Raw genomic sequence first — 22,700 nt, 5'->3', positions numbered from 1 at the left:
TGATTAAAAAAAAAAAGACATTTTTTATTTGGTAAATTTAAATTAAGCTACTTCTTTCAAACGTCGTGCTTAGCTTTTCTCTTAAAAATATGTTTATAGTTTATTTTGACGGTAATGACCGGAAGTAATCGTTGTTTCCGCTTTTAGCTTGATGCTGCCGGAAGTTTTCGGTCCCTGGAGGAAGGGTGTCACCGAGCAGTAGACGGGTTAATATGTGACACTTGTTTTTGCTGTCACTTGGAAGATAAAACAGTTTACTGAATTTTATTTTTGTCTGTGTGTCGGTGGAGAATCTAAAGCGCTAAGGAATATAAAGTTTGCTTCGAAGTTGCAGGTAAGAGGAAGTGATTCATAAAAACGAGTAATCATTAAAGGGAGGTTCCACTTTATATTAGAACCCACAGGTTATTCCTGTAGCTAATATGGTATAGTTCAGGTTTTGTCTGTGTCCCAGACTATAGTGATGTCATCTAGAGTCAAATCCAATGATCCATGGTTTTATTATTGTTATTATTGATTCAGTTAATTTAATACAAGTAAATAAAGGATAAATAAATATATAATAAAAAGAAACATGCAAACAAATAAATGAGAGATTAACATAAAACATCCCAGGGGTCAACATAAATAAATAGAAGTCACCTTAAGTTATTTATAGCTTCTGTAAAAAAGAAGGAAAAAAATAATTATCCAAGATAAACCTGCAGATATATTGCCTTACGGGTATGTAGACATTTCCGTAAATGATGGATGATAGTTTCAGTGTGGGGATCACAGGAGGTACAGCTTATATCAGGATCATTTTTGAATTGAACAAAAAAAGACTTAACTGGGTCACAATGTTTATAAAAATAACTTTGTCAGATTTGCTCTAATTTGTACTCAGACGCAAAAACATCTGTTTTCCACTTGATACAGTATCTGTGTATGGCATCTAAACTATTACCATTTTCAGCATTTATTTTCACAAACATCTAATTATAAAGGAAGCAATCAACTTGCTCCAAATGGCCACGTGTTAAGAACAAGTATGAACCTATTGTGACATCCTCCTTTGGTTTGTGGAGTACCAATTTGAAGCTTCAAGTTTGTCATCATGGTTGCCATGTTGTTTTCTTGCGAGCAGCAGCCACCTGCTCTGAACAGACATGGCCCCCAACAATGCTTCAAGCAGCAATACCTGGAGCCTGTTCTGAACGGGCACATGTTTCTATCAGGCATGTGATCCAAATGGCACTGCACTAGTTAACAAACAACTGACAGCTTTGGCTAAATGTACTGTATATCATTTCTGCTGCTAAGGGGTCTTTCACATAAAAACAATAACAAAAGACAAAGTTTGATGATGTTGTGAAGTAGCGTGGGATTATGGGATTTGTTGTCTTCTCCTCCATTGCTGACATTGCAGTCAGCTTCTCCCAGTTAGGATTCCTTTAGTGTACAAGTACACAACCTAACTACATATAGAACATAGGGCTACTGTTGATAGACATTTTAATGTGGAAATGTTTAGGGCTGCAGGATATGGTAAAAACATCATATTGGGATATGATTCACAATTATGAATGATAATTTTTGCATCACAAATGTATTTATTTGTTGAGGAGGGCATCAGTGCAGAACAACAATACTTCATTTTAATGCTGTTTTGTCACACGGTTTACCTTTATCAAAACATTGCAGCTTATGCGTTTTCCATTTTGATGCTGCAATTTGCATATTGCACATGGCCATATTGCCATTTCGATGCTATTTTGATGCGCAGGCCTAGAAATGTTACATATTATAGCTTCAACAGAACACATGTTCCTGTGAGTTGGTAGATAACCTGGGCAACAGCAATAAGTTCTTGTAGGTGTCCCAGGCTTTCCCTTTGAGACATAACCAGACATTAATGTCAGCATTTGTCTGATCCAGCTAATCTCTGCGAATCTCTGCAAATCATTGTGGGTTAATTTTTCTTTACTTTCATATTTGTATAGTGACAGTATCAAAACTTATGAAAAATGTGGAGTGGATGCTGAATACAATATTTTTAATTTGAGTGTAGGTGCTATGTAAGATCATATCATCTAATGGAATGCAATAGCACTAGAGGCAACTGAGAAAATTTGTTTTTTGTGTTTGTTTTTGGCTAACAATTTAAGTTGTACATTTGACCTGGTGCAGATGCAGGAGGTAAGTGAGGCCAGCAACTTGGATGATGATATGGTGGATGGAGACCTGGGTGATGGCATGGGAGTCAGAGCAGCACCCAACTCTACAAGGAAGAAGAGTCAAAGCGTTGCTGGTGTCACAGAGATCCTGCTGCCTGGAGCAGAGCGGCATAGGAACAGTAGCCAGACAGGAGATGCTGTCTGGATCCCTGGTCTGAAGACTGCAGAGACACAGCAGAGAGCCCGCTGGAAGCTGCCATGCTCTGGTAAGAATGTCTGTGAACTGGTTCTTAACTGTAACAAAGGAGTTAAACAAGAATCAAATGATAAAGGCAAGATACCATCAAATTCTCATAAAATCTTACCTTTGATTGAAATACAGTAGCAGACATGAATTCTACAGAGGTAACAATACAGTCAACTCACAATTCAAGAAAACACACACACACTCACATTTTCTGTGACCTCTAATGCACAAGTGCACTTTTTGTGAATCAGCAGGCTCCCTAGCTGAGCTGTCCAAAGACGAGCTGAAAGAGAGACTACAGGAAGCAACTGAGGTAGTGAAGAAACCTATAATTTTGTCCACTTAACTCCAGCCTGGCAAACTGTAACTGATGGCTCTGCTGTGTTGACAGGTGATAGATGTACTGTGCTGTGAGCTGGAGGTGGCACGTCGGTACCTTGAAGGCAAATATGAAGCTCTGAAGATCTTACAAGGGAAGGTAGATACCTTAGTGTTTTTTTTACTTGTGAACCCTAAAATCGAGCAATGTCCACTTGCAACTCGCAAATGTTGTTCATCTTCAAGACAATGGTGGCCTAACAAATGTGAAGGGAACTGCACATAGACTAAATATAAGGTAATGGGCGGATCTGATACCTAGTGTGACACTGCCTGCTGACTTCCTAATATGGTAAAGAACAACAGAAATAATAAATAAACATTACTCCATTTGACCCAGTATAATCTTAATAAAAATTGTACATTAACAAAAGAAAAACGGTTTTCTGTATTTATCACCATATATAAATTCAAAATAATTAATGTCTGACCCGGACGAAACATGGGAAGCAAAAGCCTAATCCCAATGTCCAATCAGACAAGTTAACTCAAGTCAAGTCAACTTAACTTAAATAGTCCGATGGTGACTAATAAACCTGCGTTTAACAGGCTATTGATAATAATGCACACGTACAGCATTTAAATATGTGAGGGAAAATAATAAACATAACTTATGTTTACCAACGCAACTGCTATACACAAAGGTAGACAACCCTAACTTCTCCAGTGGAATTGCTCAGTGGCTGGCAGATCAGACTGGTTATACTGGGCAGCTTCCAGTTGTGAATGTGTAACTGTAAGAATGTGATCAGGGCGTTCCTGAGTGAACCTTCTCTAAATAAATAAAGGTTAAAAAAAACTGTTGCTGACGCTTCCAGGCTGCTATTTTGTCATATCATCTGCCTCAGTCTTGTTGCACGTCTCTCATCTGTTTCTACTGTCAACTGTCGAAGGCAAAAAAGCCAAATACTGCTCATTCAAATACTTATGAAGCATGTGAGTAAAAGATTACATTGGGATAGAAATGATGGTCAAAACTATGTAAATAAGGTAAAAAAGAAACAACTAAAAACTGTTCTCCTTTTCACAGGCCATTCTTGACAAAGCCACGAGTCACACTAAAAGTCTGTTGCAGAAAAGTGAGGAGAAGGCCAAAGGTCTGGAGAAGGTAAGTGTAAGTGCAGGCTGTTTAAATAAGTCTGTTTGCTCTAACATCCTACAACAGGTTACTCAACAGTGACGACCCAACTGATCTTTCCTTTTCAACAAGGACAAAAGGAAAGTATAATGCCACAGGGAATGGTGGTATAGTGAGTTACATTCTGAATGATTTCAACTGGTGATAGGGAAAGTCTACTAAGTTAACAAAGTCTATGAGAAATATCTGAAAATATGAAATAGGTCAAGAATGATGAATGAAGCAGAATTTGTCAAATGTATATTTAAACATAGAAACCACATACATTCAACATAATTAACCAGGGCCCTGTTTGTGTATATTGCTAACTGAGTTTGAGTTTGAGCTTAACTGTTTGACACCAGCCAGAATTAGATTTTTTCCACAAATTTTACCAGTCACTGTAGTTTCCTGTATGTTTGACCAATCAGAGCAGCCATGTCATACTTCAAACTACTAGAGATTTTATTCTAACAAGTTGCCATTGACTTAATGAATTATATAAAATGCTCCAATTTAGCAATTTTCACTTTTGCCTACAAAGATCACAACATCAACGCAATTTCATCACAACAATTTCTAGACAAGACAAAATCCTAGAGTGACTGATAAGGGTCATTGTAGGTAAAAAAAAAAAAAAATATATAAATATATTGGAGACGAGGAAGGGGGATAAAGGATGTTTTGAATGTATACATAGATTACATTTAACCACCAATTATTTACAACTGGTAACAACAAACAGAAAGTGAAAGTGAGCAATCATAAGAGGACCACTACCTTCCTTGGTTTCTACCCCAACTTTTCATAAGTCAACTTCAGCGTGTAGGGGCGGCTGTGGCAGGATGTATAGTGGGTCATCCACTAATCAGAGAGTTTGAGGTTTGATCCCCGGCTCCTACTGCTGCATGTAAGAGTCCTTGAGCAAGATACTGAACCCAAAATTGCTCCCAATGCTGTGTGAATTAATTATTTTCTGTTCTGATGAGCATTTGCCAATGTGTGTAAATGAGTGAATGTGATATGTAGTGTTAAGTGCTTTGAGTGGATGGAAGACTAGAAACATGCTTTAGAAGTGCAGTCCATTTACCATGATTGCTCTCTCTTGCGTGGCTGCTTTGTGGTACCATTTTTTTCCCCTCTGTCTATGCCTCTTGGTTGTTGAATTTGTGCATGAGGACTTTTATTGTATGAGTTGCAGTTAATATCTCCATCTATGAAATAATATAATTTGCAAGCATGTTTTATCACAGTTGTGACATGACTGAGACCACAGAGAGAGAGATTGCATATGTACAGAAGTACAGATGAAAAGCAAAAAATGTTCATTTGATCATGAAGCCTCTTTAATTTTCAAGTTTATCAGTGAGGTGTATTAACTACACTGCAGACTGTTAACAAAAAGATAGTCAGCTGTTTCATAAAAAACGAGTCATCTGCAAGTTCAATGTTCATTGCTTGACCCAAGTATGTGCTCGTCTCCTGTATGAAATGGCTGTATCCTCATTGTCCTGACTCATAACTCAAAATTCACAACATGGGGCTTGACTTGGGTCTTGTCAGTCTTGACTTTTTGACTTAACTTTGACTTGAAATATTCTAATCATGATCTGTTGTTTCCATCTCTTGCAGGAGGTGAACAGCTTGCAGTGGGAACTCAGCTTCAACCAGGTCCAGATGAAGAAGTCTCAGCAGTCCTGGGAGCAGACATACAATAGGTTGGATTTACTTCACATATCACGTCTGTGGTATTGTCACTGGTTTGTATTGTAACTTTATTGTTGTTGTATTCAGAATTTTGAGTGAGAACAAGACTGTGACTGCCAACCTGGAGGAAAGAGAGAGTGAGATCCAGCAGCTCCGAGCAGAAAATTCAGGTATGATAATGTAGATTCATTATGAGGTGAGCTAGAAATGTCTGCACATATTATCTCCATCTGTGAAGTGAAGTGCATCATGCTGCTCCTAACCCTCAGTGTGTGACTACCCCCTTTCCACCAATGCAAACCTAGTGCTAGCTCCGGGCTGGTGCTCATGTTGGTTCAGAGTTGGTTCAACCTGAGAACCTTCTAAGAACGGTTTGTGTTTCCACAGACTAGAGAGCCACGTCATCACGTCACTGTATATATCTTCATAAACTATTAACAAGGTTACTCCCGCTGGCTAGCTAGCTGTTGTTCAGCTTACATTACCCGAGCAAGCATACTACTAATTTCTCAATTTTACTAACCTCGAACATAACACAAGTTACGAACAATGTTATGAACAAAACATTGATGTGAGAAATTAGTAGCTGTGCTTGGTTGGGTAATGATAGCTGACAGCTAGCTAGCTGTTTGTCAACTAGCTCAGTGTTAGGCCCGTAACATCTGTGTCGTGTTCATAATATGAGAAATTAGTAGCTTGATAAACAGATTAACCCTGAACCAGCCCTCAAACTGCCTTGGTGGCAAAGGGATACAAGTCACCAACCGTCAGTGACATCTTGACTAAATAATCTTAACCCATGGCCCACTTACTAGCTTTTTCCAGAGCTTTCAACCAAACCTTGTGGTCTTTTGTCAGCAAATGGAATTGACTTAGTCGTCATCACAAAGATTATGTGTGTTTGTGTTTGCAGCTCTAAGTCGGCAGTACTTGGAGCTTCTTTCCATGTTGAATATGAAGGAGCAGAGAGCTTACCAAGAAACCAAACCTCAATACAGCCCAGAGAGAGATGCAAGTGTTCTGGAGGTGAGAGCGCTTCAATCAAGAATACATATATTTATAAATATACAGCGGGTAAAATAAGTATTGAACACGTCATTTTTCTCCGTAAATATATTCCTAAAGGTGCTATTGTCATGACATTTTCACCAGATGTCGGTAACAACCCATGCAATCATCACATGCAAAGAAACCTAAATAAATAATTTCAAAAATTAAAGTTATGTGTAATAAAGTGGAATGACACAGGGAAAAAGTATTGAACATGCTTACTGAAATGTATTTAATACTTTGTACAAAAGCCTTTGTTGTAATGACAGCTTCAGGACGCCTCCTGTATGGAGAAACTAGTTGCATGCATTGCTCAGGTGTGATTTTGGCCCATTCTTCTGCACAAACAGTCTTCAAATCTTGAAGTTTCCATGGGCCTCTTCTATGAACTCTGATCTTTAGTTCTTTCCATAGATTTTCTATTGTATTCAAGTCAGGTGATTGGCTGGACCATTCTAGCAGCTTTATTTTCTTTCTATGAAACCAATTGAGAGTTTCCTTGGCTGTGTGTTTGGGATCATTGTCTTGCTGGAATGTTCACCCTCGTTTAATCTTCATCATCCTGGTAGATGGCAGCAGATTTTTATCAAGAATGTCTCTGTAAATTTTTCCATTCATCGTTCCTTCAATTATATGAAGTTTGCCAGTGCCATATGCTGAAAAACAGCCCCACACCATGATGTTCCCACTCCAAATTTCATTGTTGGTATTGTGTTTCTGGGGTGACGTGTGTATTTGACCTCCAAACATGCTGTGTATTATGGCATCCAAAGAGTTGAATTTTGGTCTCATCTGACCAGACTATATTCTCCCAGTATTTCACAGGCTTGTCTAAATGTTGTGCAGCAAACTTTTAACACGCTTCAACATGCTTCTTCTTCAGCAATTGAGTCTTGCGCGGTGAGCGTGCATATAGGCCATGGCGGTTGAGTGCATGACTTATTGTTTTTTTTTTTTTTAAACAGTTGTACCTGCTAATTCCAGGTCTTTCTGAAGCTCTCCACAAGTGGTCCTTGGCTCTTGGACAACTCTTCTGATAATTCTTTTCACTCCTCTGTCAGAAATCTTGCAAGGAGCACCTAGTTGTAGCCAGTTTCTGGTGAAATGATGTTCTTTCCACTTCCGGATTATGGCCCCAACAGTGCTCACTGGAACATTCAGAAGTTTAGAAATCCTTATGTAACCAATGCTATCAGTATGTTTTTCAACAATAAGGTTGCGAAGGTCTTGAGAGAGCTCTTTGGTTTTACCCATCATGAGATGTTTCTTGTGTGACACTTTGGTGATGAGACACCTTTTTATAGGCCATCAGTTGGGACTGAACCAGCTGATATTAATTTGCACTGCCAAGTGGCAGGATTGCTTTCTAATTACTGATAGATTTCAGCTGGTGTCTTGGCTTTCCATGCCTTTTTGCACCTCCCTTTCGTCATGTGTTCAATACTTTTTCCCTGTGTCATTTCACATTATTACAAATAATTAAATTTATTTATTTATGGTTTGATTTTGTGTGGATTGCATGGGTTCTTACCAACATCTGGTGAAAATATCATGTCAATAGCACCTTTAGAAATATATTTACTGAGAAGTATGGTGATGTGTTCAATACTTATACCTGCTGTATATTTATATTTAGTCATGAGAATTAAGTCAAGAATAAGACAAAGGCTTTACATTCAGTTTAGTTACCTCACAGAATGTCACCTGTCAACTGTCACCAGCGCATTTAGCTGGATACATATATACCACATGGAGCAAAGATAAGCTGTACCCTTTTGAGCCACCATTTTGGAATATTCATTGTTTAGGCACAGTATTAACTGAAATAACAAAGCCCTTAAAACTAGGGTTTTAACCCCTCTACAAAACAGGACCTCAAGATCACTAGGAGGTAATATTACAGGTGTGTGTGGTCCAGTGTGTAACATTTAGGATTCAGCTAGGGTTGAGCAAGTATTTGGCTGAAACAAGTATCCTGTACAGATGATGTACTTTTTAGAAGTACAAGTATCAAGGAAGTAAAATGTGTCAATATCCAACTTTTATTTAAAAATAAAATCCAAAACATTGCTATCAAGGTGAATTCTAAGGCTGTTCTGCAAATAGTTTTCTAATAAATAGAGCAACTTCTGATCAACCCATATCAATTTCAGGCTTAAAGGAACTTCTTGTTACCCACGCCCACTAATGGTTAAAACGCTGCCTGCCTCTGGTTTAATTCCTGCCCTCTCAGAGTACAGATACACATACAGATAATTATTTGGTTGAACAGATACACATACAGATAATGGTGTTGTCGCTGATCTCTAGTGTCCGCCATGTTGAACCGCCATGTTTCTACAGTAGCCCAGGAGTGGCAAGATATGTATTCACATTTTTCACTCATTTCATGACCATCGTAATTTCTCCCTTGCATTTGGAAGGGGAAAGTGAAGTGAAGGAGCTGAAATCTACATGTAGTAGTAGTTTTTCTTGCGTCACAGGTTTTGGGACCCCCTATGGGTGTGGGGCCCTGATAATAAAGCCTTTTCTTACTAATTTTCTTTAGGGGGTTATGTTAACATCTTAGCAAAACTTCTGTATATCTCCTCACAGTAAACTAACTTTCCACTGTGTGTTTCACTCTGTGTAAACACAATGTTTAGTGTGTAGGATTTAGAGTCATCTAACAGTGAAGTTGCAGATTGCAACCAAATGAATACGGCTCTCTTTCCGAGTGTGGAGGAGAAACTATGGTGGCTGCGAAAAATGTAAAAGGCCCTATTTAAGCCAGTGTTTGGATTGTCTGTTCTGGGCTACTCTAGAAACATGGCAGTTCAACATGGCGGACTCTGTGGAAGAGGACCCCCTCCCGCTGTAGATAAAGGTAAAGGTCTCAAGGTAAAGAGACACAATCTTTTTTTTCAGGCAATTACACATAGAGGTGGAAATTGAGAATTGGTTCCAAGCTTATCAGTTCCTTTTATTGATTGATGTGTTTCTGATAGTTGTGCATTGCAAAACAATGACATCAAACTCATGTGTCTATGCTGCGATGGTCCAAAGCGTTTCTTTATTTAACTAAGAAAGATGACACTCGTGATATAATAATACCTATGAATATTGTATTCCATTTCTTCCAATAGATAATTCTAAATGTTACACACTGGACCTTGAAGTATCATTTATAAGTAACTTGTACTTCTCAGGAGTTGACTGATCTTTTCTGTGTCTGTCAGATGGCAGTGTTGGGGGCCTGTCGGTGTCTTGGTATCACTGAAGCTTGTCCATGCAGTCGGACTGCTGCTGCCAGCAGAAAGCAGCTTATCCAGCTACAACAGGAGGTAAAGTACATTTAACCCTTTTAAGGGGTTACTTGGTGCCCTATCTTTATGAAGATGAATAATCTTTCTCTACTGACTGCTCTTTCAATTATTATTTTTTTTTATAGTAACTCTCAATAAACATGAGTTTGAAAGACTGTAAATATATGTTAAGACATGTGCGTGCGTGTTTTCCAGCTTGATGCTCAGCGTTCGAGGAGAGAGGAGGCAGTAATGGTTGCAGATGCTTTTCGCATCGCCTTTGAACAGCAGCTGAGGAAACGAAGCGAGCACTTCCTGCTGCTGGCCGAGGCCAACATTCTGAAGTCCCATCACTGTAGGGCTGAAGGCAAGTCTGCTGTTAGCACAGTATGCTACATCAGATCAAAGTGGATGGTTAGGTTAAGTTGACCCTCAGACTGTCGGCTCTGCCCATAATCTGTGAATTTATAAACCTGATACACCTATCTGTACCCTTACTGCCCTAAATGAGAGGTCTGAACTCAAGTTGTTAAATTAAATGGAATTTATAAATTCATTCTGGTGTACAGAAAATCATTAGGGCAAATGCGAATGCATCACAGAAATCGATGTCTGAATGAATGTGTATGAATTAATTAGTTTCCATTTTTGATGAGCAGTTGGCACTTTGCATGATAGCCAGTGCCATAAGTGTATGAATGTGAGCGCAAATGGGTGAATGTGACACATATTGTAAAGTTTTTTGAGTGGTCAGAAGATTAGGAAGGTGCTGTACAAGTACAGTTCATTTACAATTTACTTTTTCTTATTTATGCTTGTACCCGAATCAAACATTCATGACTTAACTGCCAAGATAGCACAGCTATCTCCTTCTCCTCAACCTAGCTCTTTTCACTTGCAGTCGCTTCTGAAGCTCAGCAGCTTCCTCTGCTTCTCTGTAAAATATACCAACAGTAGCTGCTAATATTGCCCAGGTTAATTTTTTAACAAAATGTAAAGGTCTTAGATCCTAAGGTAGATGACACACCGAATGTCATGTTAGTGGATGAGAGCAGGAAACTAGGAAAGTTTTGCCGTGCTTCCATTCCGTGGACTGTGCTGTCTGTCTGCCATCTGCCTGAATCCATGTGAATGCAGGAAGAAAATTATTTTACATTAATTCTTTTAATCAAACATGAGCCACAAACAGTAGCCCTTACCGTATTTCTGTCCCTTTACTTTGATTTGCCTAAAAATAATACTGGAGAAAAGAACACAGTGCAATGTAAAATTTTGTAATTTATATTCTACAGCTCGGACTGGTAATGTTGTGATCGATACAGCCATGTGATCGATACAGCCATGTGATACAGAGGAGACGTATTTTTGAATATACTCCAGTGTGAATAGTCATATACTTAATTGTTTATTTAGTAGGCAGAATGCAGTACATAGTGATGGAGTATGCTCCTGGCAGTATGTTAATATGTGAATTTGAACACACTGTCACCTTTTCCCCCATGAATCTATAAATAATCCTTTATTCCAGAGCCTCATAATTCCCATTCATTGGAACCATTAAAAAGTGTATGTGTTTTCCTTCCAGGTGTTAACGGGAGTCCTCTAATCAGTGTAAGCCAGAGGTTGAGACGATTGCTGCCCTCCAGTTTAGAGGTGAAGATGCCTGATGATCTTTTAGAGACTCTCTACAGACTGCTGGACTTGGTTAGTAGCTCCTAACATCTGTAGGCCTGCTATCTAGATATCAAAACATAGAGACTGTATTTACTGGGGAGGCACTTTTATGTTTGATTGGGGAGGTTGACCCTGTGCATTTGCATTGTGGCGTCCACCCCATGAACTAGAAAATAAATCCAACACCTTCCCCTTCCTAGTTCATGCCACATGTTCTGTTTTCTAAATGGCTGCAGTCCATCCAGACCATAAGGTGGAAAGGAAAGAGACCCAGCTGTCAGCTGAGTGTACATAGGCAGGTTTTTCCAGCTGCTCTAATTCCTCTGCTTCCTCTTCAGTTTCCTCATTTCAGTGTTGGCAAATTCAACACAAACTTTCATCATATTCTGGCCTTCTCCTGCTCTCTGCAAATACTTGACGTATTTTTACTCTTCAATCAATAAATAAATACGCAATTAAACGCACCAAAATAATAAATATAGGCATGAATTAATTTTATGTGTGATAAACAAATATTTCTGTTTTAATTTGCTGTGTATTTATTTACCTTTGCATTAATTCCCCTATTTATTTACTCCTATTGAATTTTTTGTCTTACTGTGTAACATCTAGGAGGATCTATTGGCAGAAATGGAATATAATATTCATTGGTATGTTTTCATTAGTGTATAATTAGCAGAAAATAAAATAATGGTTTTGTTACCTTAGAATGAGCTGTTTATATCTACAGATGCCATGGGTCAATGGAGTCTGCAATGTTTCTACAGTAGCCCAAAAGGGCCAAACCAAAGTCATACCTAACATAATTCCTGATATTATATTTAATTTCTGCCAAACAAAATCCTCCTAAATGTTACACACTGGGCCTTTAATTAAAGAAGAAAATCAAGAGAAGAGATGTTAAAAAATGACTAGACAAATATACTAAGCCAGCCACTGATTCAACAATCATTAGAATTCATGCTCATCTTCACTGTAAGGGGACCAATGGTATATTACAGAACTGAATTCTTGAATGTGTAACTTTCGTCATTTATCTGTTCATGATATAAAACAGTATTTTTGCTTCACTTTAATACGAGAACCACCAGGGGTCACTGTATACCTAAAACCAACAAGAGATAAAATTTAACCACTGTTAGAATGCATTGATTTTCAAGGTACAAGGAGTCGGTGATTTGTTAATTTTTCAGGTTGAACCCAATGGGAGCACCCCCCTGTCCCCACACCACCAGCATTTTTCAAATTAACTGAAGCAGCTGAGTGCCCTGCATGTTCATTTCCTTTCATGTCACATTATCCGCTCCCTCCCAGGTTACACCAAACATCTATAGTCTGTAGTCACGTCTCCTCTAAAATATTGTGTTACAGAGGTTGCTTGGTCTGGGGGAGTATTTTCAGCTAGATACTATAGGAATGTTACAAACAACTCTGTATCTATCATGCTTTTCAGCAGCTATACGTTGCTACTTGTCACTGTGATCATAGGGGTGACGCTACTCTTTAGGGTATAAAGGCTACAATATAAAATTTAGTATATACATATAATATATAGTTATAGTATATAGAATATCATAGATCCAAGACAAAACTGACCTCTTCAAGCAATGCATTGAGCAAGTCTGATGTTAGATTTGCATGCCAAACTCTCTTACCCATATTCAACATTAATTTCACTTCAGTGTCCATATTGAAGGTTAACCTATGACTTATGACCCAGGTCCACACATGTTAGTAGACAATAGGCAAAAGCAACATAGAATGTTTATCTAAACGGTCAAATTCATAGCACAGAAATGACTGCATTCTATATAGTGGTTAATTTTACCTGCTGGCGCTTACAGGTATAAATGCCAATTTTTTAAATTTGGCTTTATGTTGATAATTCTTAACAATAAAATGTGCTACATAACACACTTTTAGGAAAAATCAAAGACTGACTTTTATTACAAATTATATAGAATAAAAAAAGGTACATTTTTCGTCGTTAAGTTATTGATGGTGTGTTTCCTGCTGCAGCTGAATGACAAGGAGGAGGCCCTGGCCCACCAGCGGAAGGTGAGCATCATGTTAGCCCACAGTGCTGAGGAGCTGCAGAGACAGTTGCATCTAGATTCACATTGCAGGCCATCAGATCCGTCACAGTCAAGGATTTCATCAAAACAACCGCAAGACCCATCAGAGAGACAGTCTCTGCAAACATATGATACATCGGAGTCCAACATCCAAGCACAGCAACATGTAGAGCTGCCAGACCTCCAGCTTCAGCCAAGACAACCATCATGTCTGCCAGAGTCCACAACTAAACCACAGGAGTCTTGATCCACCCATGGGATCTCCATACCTCAGGCACAGAAGTTGGGGTTTCATTCTAAAAGGACATAAGAAGATGTGGCTGTAGCATCTGTGCTGTCACACAGAGGCTGAATCTGAAGGTATGGTATGAAAGTGTATGATTTGACCGCTATTAGCTACTAAATACCCAAATGTGGTCCCCAAAGAGGAAGGGCAATAGAACTGGGTGGGACAACAAATTGGCAACTGCTGAAACACCCAGCTCCACAAACACAGGTTTTACAGTGAGATTCAAATTTACAAGATAGTGTTTGAAGCACCAAGCATATGAAGATACAGGTGTCCATTATCAACTTCCCAAACCTTGTGAAGGTTCTTAAAGTAGGTGTTACTAATATAAAATCAGGTCATCAGGTTTTAAAGTTAAAAATTGTTTTAATAGTTAGAAGAAAATTCTCACCAGTTTTCGTGGTTTTTTACTTTGAAAATCATAAGCGAAGACCAGTCATGAGTGGCTAGTGTAGGAGAAGGAAGGGTTCCTGTTCATGTCTGATTTAATGGTCCAGTGTGTAATTAATGAAATATAATATCTATACCATAGGTATGTTTTGCATAAACACCTGGAAATAAATGTACTTTATTGCACCTTTCTCGACTACACAAGGCGCTGTACACTAAAGGTAGTGGCTGCAATGCAATGTGCCAACTGCTCACCAGAACGGAAACTAAGCATTCACACACAGTCATACACCGATGCACAGCATCGGTATATGCTTTGGGGTTCAGTATCTTGCTCAAGGACACTTCGATGTGCAGCGAGAGGAGCCAGAGATCGAACCGCCAACCTTCCAATTAGTGGATGACCCGCTCTACCTCTGAGCCACAGCCACCCACAAGTAAGAATTGTTGTGAATCTACAAACCAAACACTTGCTCTAAATAGGACCTTTCACATTTTTTTGCGAATTAAACTGCCACCTCCTACATGCTTGTAAGGCTGAGTTAAAGGCAAATGGTTGCAGCAGGTTCACCTTTAGATGCCTCTAAATCCTACACACTGGTCTTTTGAGGAAAGAAAGGACAATCAGCCTCCATGTCCTTACCAGGACACAGTGAGAGATATGAAAATTGCTGGCTGGTCTGTGAATCTTTGACTAAGTTTACAATATAATTTATTAGAGTTAAGAAATTAATTATAAGTACTGAAGTATTACTAGTAATCATACTTATTTTGTAGAAAATTGACCCCAGTAAAAGATTACATCATTAATACTGATTCATCTGTGCATAAGAAGCACTTAACTGTTGTACTTTGTTAAGGTCGAACTAGTTTATTGCTTTTTATACCATGGTCTGGATAAATACTTTGTCAGATTGGCTGCAGGGTGTCTGATGTAGGACACTTACCAGGTAGTTCCAGTGAAAGTGTCTGTTTACCCTTCCTAATTAATATGCTGAAATAGACTAAATGAAAACTAAATCTGAATATCTCAATAATATATCTAAGTGTTGTCCTTCAGTGTCTTATCCTCTGAACACCACAGGATGGACCCTGTAATACACAAACCCCTACACTCTGAACTTACCGACTATTTTAAGCAGTTCAGTCACTTCCTGAAAATCTCTGCAGACTTTCACAGTAAAATACATCAATAAAAAAATGCATAATACAGACAGATGATTGTATAAAAAGTTCCTAAAACGATCAGTAAATCTGATATCTGATGCTTACTGCAGATAATCTGCTCAATATCCATCGAAATTGTTCTTTTTACACAAACATGTAGTTTCTGTTTGGACTCATTGTGTTCTCTGGGCATGGCCACCATTTCACAGCTTCAGTCTAAACTTAATGTGAACAAGGTAGGTTACAGAGGGTCAGCAGAACTGACATTTATGCTAGTATCATAGTCCTTCTTCCTTTAGTCTCTTTAGCACTCACAGAAGGTACTGCTCATGTTCCTTATCAAGTGATAACATCATTGAGGTAGACCACAACTTCCAGCAGGTTCATATCACCAACAGTCTTCTCCATAAATTGTTGAAATGTGGCAGGTGTCCAATTCCCTGCGCCATTCATTCAAATGGATAAAATCCTGCTTGGCAGATGAATGCAGTTTTTTGTTTATCAGCAGCAGTTAAATGGATCTGATAATAACCACTTCTTAGTTCAAGCATGCTGAACCACTGGCAGGACAGGACATCTTCCACACAAGGGGCTGTGTATTGTTCTCCTGTTTAACCTCCTATATGGATGTATCTGACCCAAAACCATGGATATAAATTGGCATCTCTTTACTGTCAGAGAGAGAAAGCTGAGACAGATCCTGACCAAATACATATTCAGTGACCACAGTCTCACAATAGAGAAAGACAACACAAGAAGTCCTGGCTACAGAGGAAAGAGTCGGTGGCCGCTGTATGACAGTTGAGGTGGAGACAGAGATGCCCTTCCTCTTAAAATGTGAAAAATATAACAATATCAGATTGGAAAATTAAATTGAATTCAGTAATTCCAAACTTTTATTTAAAATGACCATGAAAAACAACTGCTTCTATTAGGAGAGGGATGCAGTTAGCTGCACAATATGTGACTGCATGTCACAAACTAAGGGACAGTAATAAAAATGTCATAACTGAATGTGACAAGTTAGAATCTCAATCTTATTATAAATAAATATGGAACACACACACACACACACACACACACACATTGTCTTGTAATTTTTTATTATTTTATTTTACTCAGTGAATTGCATTCTTTATTAATTGTATTTTTTCTTTTTTTTTCATTTTACCAATGGATTGGCAATATTGTTTCTGACATTTAGTGAGTAGTGGTGAGAGTATGAGGTGATTTTGCAGCACTGAAGGATCATTTGCTGTAAAAAATCATCATAAGCAGCATAAGAAAGTACATAACTATTTGTGTCTTTCACTGTATATGTGTATCTGAAAGAGACTGAAATATATGTGAATCATCTGTAAATAAAGCAATATCGCCCGCCCCCTCCTGGTTAGGCCCAATCAATAAAAAACAGTGGGCATGTAGATAATAAAACCCCATATAATCCTTGTGTTCTACAGAGATTCCTTCCCCATTCCTTCATTGTTTTCCTGCTGTATGTGTAAAAATTAATTAAATGATTTTAAAATCTTTTGTTTTTTTAGATTTCTTCTGCCCTGTTACATTACATTTTTTTTAATGCCTTAAAGTGATGACTCCTTCCCTTTCACATTTGAGGGGAGTGAGAAAATACAGAATACCCTTAAAGCATTGTTATTGCACCAAATAAGGATTTATTTCATGTTTATAGGTTATAAGGTCTATGGACAGATAAACATTTCTTTTGGTTACCAAAAAGTAGTTCACAGGCAAATCTCCAGTTAACCCGAGTGACAACAACAGAAGTCCCAATAGGAAAGCTATTCATCAGATCAATCTCACTTAACTTTCACTGTTATTCAGATGATACCCAGTTATATCTATCAATCAACTCTGATGAAATTAATAAATTAGCTAAGATATAGTTACTTCAGATGGTATTACCTTGGCCTCCAACAACACCATCAGGAATCTTGGAGTTATCTTTGATCAGGATATGTCCTTCAACTCCCACATAAAGCTACTATAGGACTGCATTTTTTGCAAAAAACTGTACTTTGTTAGTATGTTCTTAAACTTAAAAATGTGAAGCAACAGTTGCTGCAATTGGTGTCTGGGGATGGGGTAGTGGGGGAAGTGTTTTTTATTACTGTTTTTTTCCCCCAACTTTATTGACAAGTGTAGTAAAATTCTATCCTTTGATCTCTGACATCAGATTGTGTAGCAACAGTTGCTAAGCTGCACTTACTTTGTGGGGGTGGGGCTTAGTGACAACATTCTTACCTTAGGATTTTATTTGTACTTATTACTCTGCCAGAGAACATGCACACATGATATTACAGATACTTTCAAAGATCAACATGACAATGGAAGAAGACAACAATAACTCTCTCACCTATAATTCTAGAGAGGAATTAACTTTTGAGGTCACAATCAAAGGCAATATCCACAGATTACATGCTGATACAGGATCTCACTGGTCACTTCTGACAGCAGACTCCTTACCGACATCTGAAACGACTTTTACAACCACTGAGGTTTCGGGTGAGCAGGTTGATTTTAATATGACATGCATGTGCCTTGTTGAATGCTTTGGTGTATCAAAGGTATACCATAGATTTCTCATTCACCCAGAATGCCAAAGTAGCATGCCCAATTTGGCAGGAGGGCCGTTATTATGTGCTTTGGGCTTGACAATTACTTGCACAGAAAATGGGATTATACTGAGGAAATCTGAAAGAACCAGTCCCATTGTGAGATTGAAGCATTTTATTACAGGTTTTTTCCAATGTTGTCAAGTTTACAAGCCTGCCACTTTCAACATCATAGTCCATGGAAAAACATACAAAATGTTGGTTGATACAGGAAGTGACTTTTCGGTACTGAACTCACCAGGTGCAGCCCTTCAGATGTCTCAAAAAACTGAAATTGGCTTTGGAATATTGGGAAAGGCAATTCAAATGCAATTCACTGAACTGACTCCAGTTAATTGCAAGAAATTTGGTGTGAAAAACCTACTCCACTCTTTTGCTATTTGCAAAGACTGCCCAATGAATGTGGCAGGAAAACCCTTATTGTGCGCACTTAGACTGACTATTCAATGCACCAAATATGGCTTTGTATTGAAGAAATCATTTCCAAACAAGTCACCTCTCAGGAGATTTCAGAACAAGATTTCTCCTTGAGGGAGACTTCATCAGGCACAAACCAGATCACGCGAAACCTTCAAACCCTATCACTGTAGGGTCCTTTTCAGAATGTCAAACAATAAAAATCTCAGTTTATATTCCTAGCCAGAATGCAAGGGTACAGGTTTCCTCCCACTTTTGCAAAATTGCCCCCCAAAAATCTATTATTATTATTACTATTATTTTTTTCATACCACACATTTTATGTTGGCTATTTCAAAGGTATGTCAAGCAAGGAACAAAATCCTTTAAACTTCAGTCAGAACTTTTCAAAGTACAAGCTCTCAAGTCAGCTCAAAATAAAGGATTACTGCAAAAAACGTTCTTGCAATTTTATTTTGTAGGCAAAATCACTAAAGAGGAAGTGATAATGTGAGTAACGGAGCCATGACGGAGATCTGTTTTAGAACCAGGCACTATCCAATTATCTGGCGGGCCAGAACTAATCTGGCGGGCCAGATATAATTGCCATAATTGGCCAGTTTTGGCACCGGTCGTCTGTTGCCGATCACTACCTTAGAGCATTGTTATTGCACCAAATAAGGACCTGTATCATGTTTTATATGTTATAAGGGATATGTACAGATATACAGTTCTAGCCAACTCTATGCCAAAAATCTATTTATAGACAAATGTACAAATGTGTGTTAACCTACATGGTGATGTTTCTTATGTTTGGGGTCTAACTGACCAATAACACAAGTCCCAATAGACAAATTTCGGATTAGGGAGTGCTGCTTAAAAACTACTGTAGGTACAGAGCATATGAAACTTTACTGTTTTCAACCATGTTTTACAGCTGAGGTCTCTGAGACCCCAAGCAGAAGCAATGGATAATGTTCTTTAGTGGACTTTGATGCGTGCTATTAGTTCAAAATAATTTCTGTGGGCAATACTCATAAACATTCTCACAAAAAAGCAAAGATTATATGAAAGTTCAAAAAAATTACTATAGGTTAGTATGTCAGGACTTTGGCCTCTTTCCTGCCCCATTAATGATCTCGGGACCAAACTAACTTTACATGGTAATTTATTTTGAAACAATACTCTTTGATTTCAGACATAAGAAGACAGAAGCAGGCGTCTCACTTGGATTTTGTGAATGGAATGACAACTGTTGCTGGAATATTTAATCAGCGTAGCTAGCGGCTGAAATTCATAAAGAAACAACAAGAACCAACTGTAAAATCCACCAGGAGGTTACAGTTGACACTGTTCGCAAACTGATTGAATCATTTCTTCAACAGTAACAGCAAAACAATGGGGATTGTTGAAAATGGGTACATATAGTGATTCCACTGAAGTTAAGAAGCTTGTGGATCAAATAACACTGATGTCAAAAGCCTTGATTCCGTCGAATCGTGCCCTCAGAATTGAATGCAATAGGGGCGCCGGATAGCTCACCTGGTGGACCTGGCCCCCCATGAATGAGTCCTTGCCATGGGTTCATGTCTGACCCATCTCTCTCTCCAACCACTTTAGCACAAACATGATTTCATTCAGCTGCATTGAATTGGGCATAAATAAAATGGACAGTGACAATTGGCCCATGGGAAGATAAAGGCCCCCCCTCTCTAGCGCTCTAGACTGGCTTGTGCTATACATGATGGTATGATTTGAATGACAGTTTGCTGCACAGGAAACTGACCAGCTGAGGGCAGTGTTTGTCTACACATCCCTCTCAGGAGCCCAGCGGTTTCTTTCAGTACACATACACTATAATCCACCACAGTCTGATCCATTCATGTAGCCTTGTGTTCCTGGGCTTTCAGCATCAATAACATAACAACTCGCACTAATTACAGGCTCAAATGATCACTGATATGATCACACTTAGTAAACAACATGAAGCATTATTCCATGTAAGGCTGCAGTTTGTGTCTATAGTTGGCTAACCCTATCTTGAGGAAATTCAGATTATTATTTTTATTAAGTATTTTGTTCATGCTGTTTTATGCCTTCATTGGATAGCACAGCTGAAGGTAGACAGTAAATGGAGAGAGAAAGTTCACAGCAGCTTTAGTACATGGGGTGCATGCTCTGCCAAGTGAGCTGTGAGAAATTATTAAAATGGACAAATAGAGGTCTGGTCTGTTCATTCATCAAAGTATGAGGTTTATTGAGACAAGCGCTTGGAGACAGAGTGTGAGGATCTGTGTCTCAGCTGTCTTTAGGGTGGAGATAGTAGCAAGGTCACAGAATTAGCAAAAGAGAGTACATACATTTCTCTGTATCTTTTAGCATTCAGTAACAATCCACATGTTCCCACTAACCTCTGACAGCACTACCGTTGCACCTCATGCTCAGGCTCAGTCTCTGCGTCTGCATCTCAGACCTGGGGTCACCTGATTGCCTGAAAAAGTTTTACATTTTTTGATAACAATATTTATTTATTCTTGTTTTTACATTTCACATGAACATGGTTCCTCCTTTAGGCAGGGTATCAAGTAATATTATATATTGCAATCATTGAAATATAAAAAATGGATGCTGGGTCTCCTTTTCCTCCCACTGTATAATAATGAAGCCAAAATATCCAGGGATGCAGCCACGGCCATCCTTCGCCATTCAGAGCCAGTGTCTGTACAATAGTGATTGGGGTTTGGAGCCACTGTAGCGAGATCCCTCCCATGAAACCCCCCTTTTATAGCTTCAAATAACAAATTAAAACCAAACTGATCAGAAAAATGAACAATTGAACATACATCAGCGTGATAAGAACTACCTAAAATGCCAGACACCATCTTTGGGAAAAATGTATGTGACATGTAATTAGATTTTTTTGTTTGGCCCATGTCCCTTCTGCTAACATAGCTTTATCACTTATACTGCCATCTACCACCAGAGGATGATATAGTGGTTTGGCTTCACCTTTGAGCAGCTGTCATGTCGTCCATCTTTGTCAGTGGTTACAATAAAACTTAGTCTGCTCTGTATTATTTGTCCTGTCTATTGAAATTGATCACTTATTTATTCACACATACAGTAACTATTTATTTTGTTAAGTGTTATTGATCTGATAAAAATCAGCAACACAACTACTGCAGGTTTTCATCACTTGAAAAACAGAAAGCATAATGTCTTGGACATTATCTTGCAAATCTATCCTAAGACTGCGGAACTGGTAGTAATTTCTGAAGAGAGATGTAGATACATGCTGAATATTCCTTTGGTAAGGGCAATAAACATTTTAACTGGACATTGGCTCAGTGAGCCTGGACCTTGGACAGGAGAATGGACTAAAGCAGATTAAAGGATGTGTATGTAATGGAACAAATGACTAGTATAAAGAAATGGCATCCACTCAAATATGAATGTTGTGTCATAATACAGCTATATTTTTTTAATGAAGCAATTCACTATTATTTGCACACTTTTAAATAAAAAAATAGTCTCTCTTTCTTTTTGCTTCTTTCTTAGTTAATTTCTGTAAACTGCAATTTAATCGGAATTAAAACATAATAAATAAGTTGGGGAATGAAAAATGCATTCATCTTAACCAGGTTAGATTATGAATACTCCAGCACTTACATTTCTATAATACAATATAGAATCATCCTCAAACCAGTTTGGATTTAATGGCACCTAGCAGTGAAGTTGCAGATTGCAACTGACTGAAAACCGCTCGCTTCACCCTCCCTTTACAAACATGTAGGTTTCTCCTACATGCTTGGAAGAAGAAAAATCTGTGGCTACATGTGGCCATGAAACAATTACAAAATGGGAAGGACCCCATCTAGAGCCAGTGTTTGGTTTGTCTGTTCAGGGCTACTGTAGAAACATGGTGGTTCAGTGATGAACACTCCAGAGTGAAGCTGCTCCCTCTTTAGATAAAAACGGCTCAATCTAAGCCAAGGTAACGAAAACACAACGATTCTTATTTTCAGGTGATTATTACGTATGAAAGTGTTCTCCAACCTTTTTCCACAAGACCCCTTTTCTTTCATTTATAGTGGAGCTCCCAAACCCCAGGTTGGGAACCACTGACCTATGACACAC

General features: G+C 38.4%; 1 protein-coding gene across 2 annotated transcripts; it reads left to right on the top strand.

The window, feature by feature from the left end:
* Positions 1-165: 165 nt before the first annotated feature.
* On the top strand, positions 166-17,064 carry ccdc125 (coiled-coil domain containing 125). Of its 2 annotated transcripts, none has more exons than XM_051422340.1 (12): positions 166-334; positions 2,170-2,422; positions 2,658-2,716; positions 2,795-2,881; positions 3,812-3,889; positions 5,531-5,616; positions 5,693-5,775; positions 6,519-6,631; positions 9,874-9,978; positions 10,156-10,306; positions 11,525-11,643; positions 13,633-17,064. In XM_051422340.1, the coding sequence occupies exons 2-12, from the start codon at positions 2,170-2,172 to the stop codon at positions 13,933-13,935; spliced, it is 1,437 nt and encodes a 478-aa protein (XP_051278300.1). In that variant the 5' UTR covers positions 166-334; the 3' UTR covers positions 13,936-17,064. The 2 variants fall into 2 exon arrangements, with proteins under 2 accessions (XP_051278300.1, XP_051278298.1); XM_051422338.1 differs by having other exon boundaries at positions 2,655-2,716.
* Positions 17,065-22,700: the final 5,636 nt, after the last annotated feature.

The sequence above is a fragment of the Dicentrarchus labrax genome, unplaced genomic scaffold (assembly GCF_905237075.1).
Source record: "Dicentrarchus labrax unplaced genomic scaffold, dlabrax2021, whole genome shotgun sequence".
Classification (NCBI taxonomy): Eukaryota; Metazoa; Chordata; class Actinopteri; family Moronidae; genus Dicentrarchus; species Dicentrarchus labrax.
The sequence above is the reverse complement of the archived record's forward strand: the minus strand, read 5'-3'. Positions and strand labels throughout refer to the sequence as shown.

Excerpts from the sequence above, each read along its gene's own strand:
- ccdc125 (XM_051422338.1), top strand. The coding sequence starts at position 2,170 with ATGCAGGAGGTAAGTGAGGCCAGCAACTTGGATGATGATATGGTGGAT. Across the intron at positions 2,717-2,794 it reads GACTACAGGAAGCAACTGAG|GTGATAGATGTACTGTGCTG; the intron begins GTAGTGAAGAAA and ends CTGTGTTGACAG. Across the intron at positions 3,890-5,530 it reads AGGCCAAAGGTCTGGAGAAG|GAGGTGAACAGCTTGCAGTG; the intron begins GTAAGTGTAAGT and ends CATCTCTTGCAG.